Source organism: Pinus tabuliformis, chromosome 5_2 (genome assembly GCF_031772625.1).
Source record: "Pinus tabuliformis cultivar Carrire ecotype Pingquan chromosome 5_2, CPIR1, whole genome shotgun sequence".
Lineage (NCBI taxonomy): Eukaryota > Viridiplantae > Streptophyta > Pinopsida > Pinales > Pinaceae > Pinus > Pinus tabuliformis.
In genome coordinates this window covers 772,082,471-772,085,958 of record NC_142306.1, presented here as the reverse complement: position 1 = coordinate 772,085,958, position 3,488 = coordinate 772,082,471, and the positions used below count along the sequence as shown (strand labels likewise).

Genomic DNA, 3,488 nt, shown 5'->3' with positions numbered 1-3,488 from the left:
CCCCCCTTCTCGTGTAGGAAAGTTTCACTGTTGTACTCCCTCATTCAACTGCATGAGAGTACCATCATCTGTTCACTGCTGGCTGCACTATGTATGATTGTCGTCGGTTGTAGAACTGAGACAACCATTTGACTGTGGATGACCATTCCGAAGGATCGATCCATTCATAATGTATCTTCAATCTGCCTGATTTTTGTTGGTTGCGACATTTTTCTGAGGAATGATTGTGCTTGCCACAATGGCAACACGGATGGAGATCAAAACATTGATCTTCCATATCACCAACTCTTTGACAATGAGAGCATTTTGGTTGAACATGAACTTCAGGTTGCGTGCAATTCAGGTTGACTACTACTTTCTCAGAACCTGCTGAGGTGAGTTGTTCAAGAAATCCTACACTCACAAACTTAATTGGCTTGGAATAATCTGGGATATGTAAGTTGGTGTCATCAGCGACATATCCTAAGCCTCGTCGATTCTTGTTATTTTTAATCTCTTCCCAGGGCTTGATGATGGGTTTGGAAGAAATTTGAATTTGATCATGAACAACTTCGACACTTGAAGTTGTTTGGATGAGTGATTTGGAATCAACATCTTTATCTTCATTTGCATGGTTGAATGACTTGGAAGAAGCACTCTTCTGTTGCAGCTCATCTCTTTGTAGTTGTGATTCTAGTTGAAGAAACTCAATGGTTTCATGTGTTTGTTGTAGATGCCGTGAAAGATCAGCAAGAGTTTCTTTGCTGACGTGCACCATGTCTTCATCACTGGAGATGATCAAACTGTGAAGAATGTTTAACAACTGAATATGCTGCGCCATCTAAACTTTCTCACTTGAAGTCAGGCTCTCTTGTCGTAGATGTCGTGCTTTGAACTGTTTCACTTTACTTGAATGACAGGCTCGCTTGCTATGGGACTTGACTGGCACGCTCGCTTGATTTGTTGATCTCAACTTGCTTGATTGGTGTTAGAGTTAAACTTGTTGTGGTTGCTGTGATGGTTGTTTCAAGGAGTTAAAACTCATGGACTCACTTGATTGTGCTTTTAAAGGAAGGGTGTCAAACACTGTTGAAAATGCACCCAAAAAGCTTACAATGATTTCAATGATTCACTACAATGACTCAATTCAAGACGTGGGTGTCGGTTTCAACCGAGAATGCACCCTTACAATTCAATGTGATTTGAGTTTGATTACAAGTTCAACAATGCTGATGTATACTGTGCGCTGAAACGTTGAAGTTTACACATTCATTAACTTGATTGTAGTGATGTAGACTTTGCTTTGAAATGCTGAAGTTTGGAGATTCATGAACTTGATTGTATTTGAGTGAATTTGTTTGTTGAGGTAGAATGCTGATGTTGAGAACTTTGATTATTTGTTGTAGTGACACAAATGCATGTGTTGAGCTAAATTATCCTTCCTTGCAACTATTCTGTTACAAGTGTTGTGCTTGCTTGCATTGAACTTTATGTGTGTTAAATGGGATCATTTATGTGTCAAAACTAGACACAAATCATAAGCAAAAAAAAACATGAAGCATGCACCATCATCAACACACTCTTCGTGTACCTAAGATCCCCTTATTCAATTTCGGGCGGATCTAGGACACAATCACCACAAAAAGTTATGTCTTTATTAAACTTTGGAGAACATAATTGCTCAGCTTCACAACATTGCAATTGAAGCTTTCTCAAACAATGTAAATCTGACACTCGCAAATTTTGGAAGCAAATGCTTTCAAAAACTGACTCAACCTTCTACATCAATGAGCCTTCCACTGAAACAATTTATCACTCCAAAGATTTCAAAAATTAAAGCAACCTTTCTCATCTCTCATCATATTCACCATTAGTTCTGTTCGTCCCAAATATTATTCTCCACTAACTCTAACCCATTAAAGTTCATGAAACATTAAGGGTTAAACTTCATTCTCACCCCACTCATTCTCTCACATTCCACTTACTATCTCTCATCATATATTAAAAATTACCACGCTTCATTACAAAATATACTCCTTTTTAAAGTTCCATAAAACGCTTTAATGGTTTTAAGGTCACTTTATCAAAAGTGAATTACGATTGTATTTGTTTAAACTTTACATTTATCCATGTAATTCCAAGCTTTACACGTACCTTTTCTCATTTACTTCAAAATGTGTTTTGTCCTCACGCCAAACACCACTATCCTCGGGCTATGTACTTTCCGTAGCATTTTTTGATCAAGTTCAGTAAGTCTCTAGAGTCCTAAGTTCCGTGATCTCTCCACTACAGATTTGAATATTCTACAGGCTTCGGACTCAAGCAGAAGAGGGACTGGAGTTCGGCTTTGAAAACATGATGAAGATTATCACTGCAGTCCACTGTATATGGGCGCTAATCATAGTATTATTAATGGTCGATTTATCATCAGTGGATGCCCTAATTGCATCGCGAAAGCTTCAGAGAATCATTCACAAGATCAATTGCCATGGCCCATATCTCGGCATCGTTGTTCCGAACGCTTTCGAGATGGATCCTCTTCTGCAATCTTCTTCTTTCAATGTCTCCAAGACTCTGGATATTGCTGGGAGAAGATTTCATATAGGAAGTGTTGATAAGCACAGAGTCATCATTGTCATGTCAGGATTGGCAATGCTGAATTCAGGACTAACAACTCAGTTACTGCTGAGTTTCTTCAAAGTGAAAGGAGTCATCCACTACGGAATTGCAGGGAACGCCAACTCTTCTTTGCACATCGGATATGTTACAGTTCCTCGTTATTGGGCTCATACTGGCCTCTGGAATTGGCAGAGATATGGAGATGGACCTAATGATGAACTTTCTCTGGAATCAAATGGAGATTACACACGAAAATACGGGTACCTTCACTTTGGAAATTTCACAACCCCATCAGATCAGAACTCAAGCAACCTCCTTAATAATATGTGGAACAGAAGACATGCAGCCAAGAATAGTGCCAAGCGCATTAAAATAGCAGAGACAAGCATTTATAAAAATATCAGAGACATCCTAAAAAACCAGAGACTTAACAAACTCTGTCAATTCAACATCTCTCAATTTTGGAGGCTCAACGCTGGAGAGCAGGGCTTGATGGATTCTTCGACACAACTAGTTCCATGCTGTCAGTTTTCTCTCACACTTGCACAGTTATGGGTTTTGAAGAATCACAAAAAATATAACATCGTATCGTTGGATTTTTGCTATCGCATGCATATGGAGGCACTGCTGCTATCGCTCCAAAGGCGAACACTTTTATGATGTAGTGTACAATCACATCACCACAGATTCACCAGAGGCTTCTCACAGATTCTTCCACGCAAGTTGCTTCAACTTGTTCGTCATAGTTCCACGCTGCAATAAAATTACTTTGGCTGGGTGCATTTTATCTACTGAAGGTCTCGCTCCATGCAAAATAAATTTTGCAGATAAACAATCAGAATTAATTCTCCTTCGCACCCATGAGCCAATTCTCAGGTGCACGCAATGGC

The 3,488-nt window shown here is 39.3% G+C and overlaps 1 protein-coding gene across 1 annotated transcript; it reads left to right on the top strand.

Moving 5' to 3' along the window:
- Nucleotides 1-2,247: 2,247 nt before the first annotated feature.
- On the top strand, nt 2,248-3,258 carry LOC149161557 (uncharacterized). The gene has a single exon (XM_089434914.1). The coding sequence runs from the start codon at nt 2,335-2,337 to the stop codon at nt 3,256-3,258; it is 924 nt and encodes a 307-aa protein (XP_089291040.1). The 5' UTR covers nt 2,248-2,334.
- The last annotated feature ends 230 nt before the right edge of the window (nt 3,259-3,488 follow it).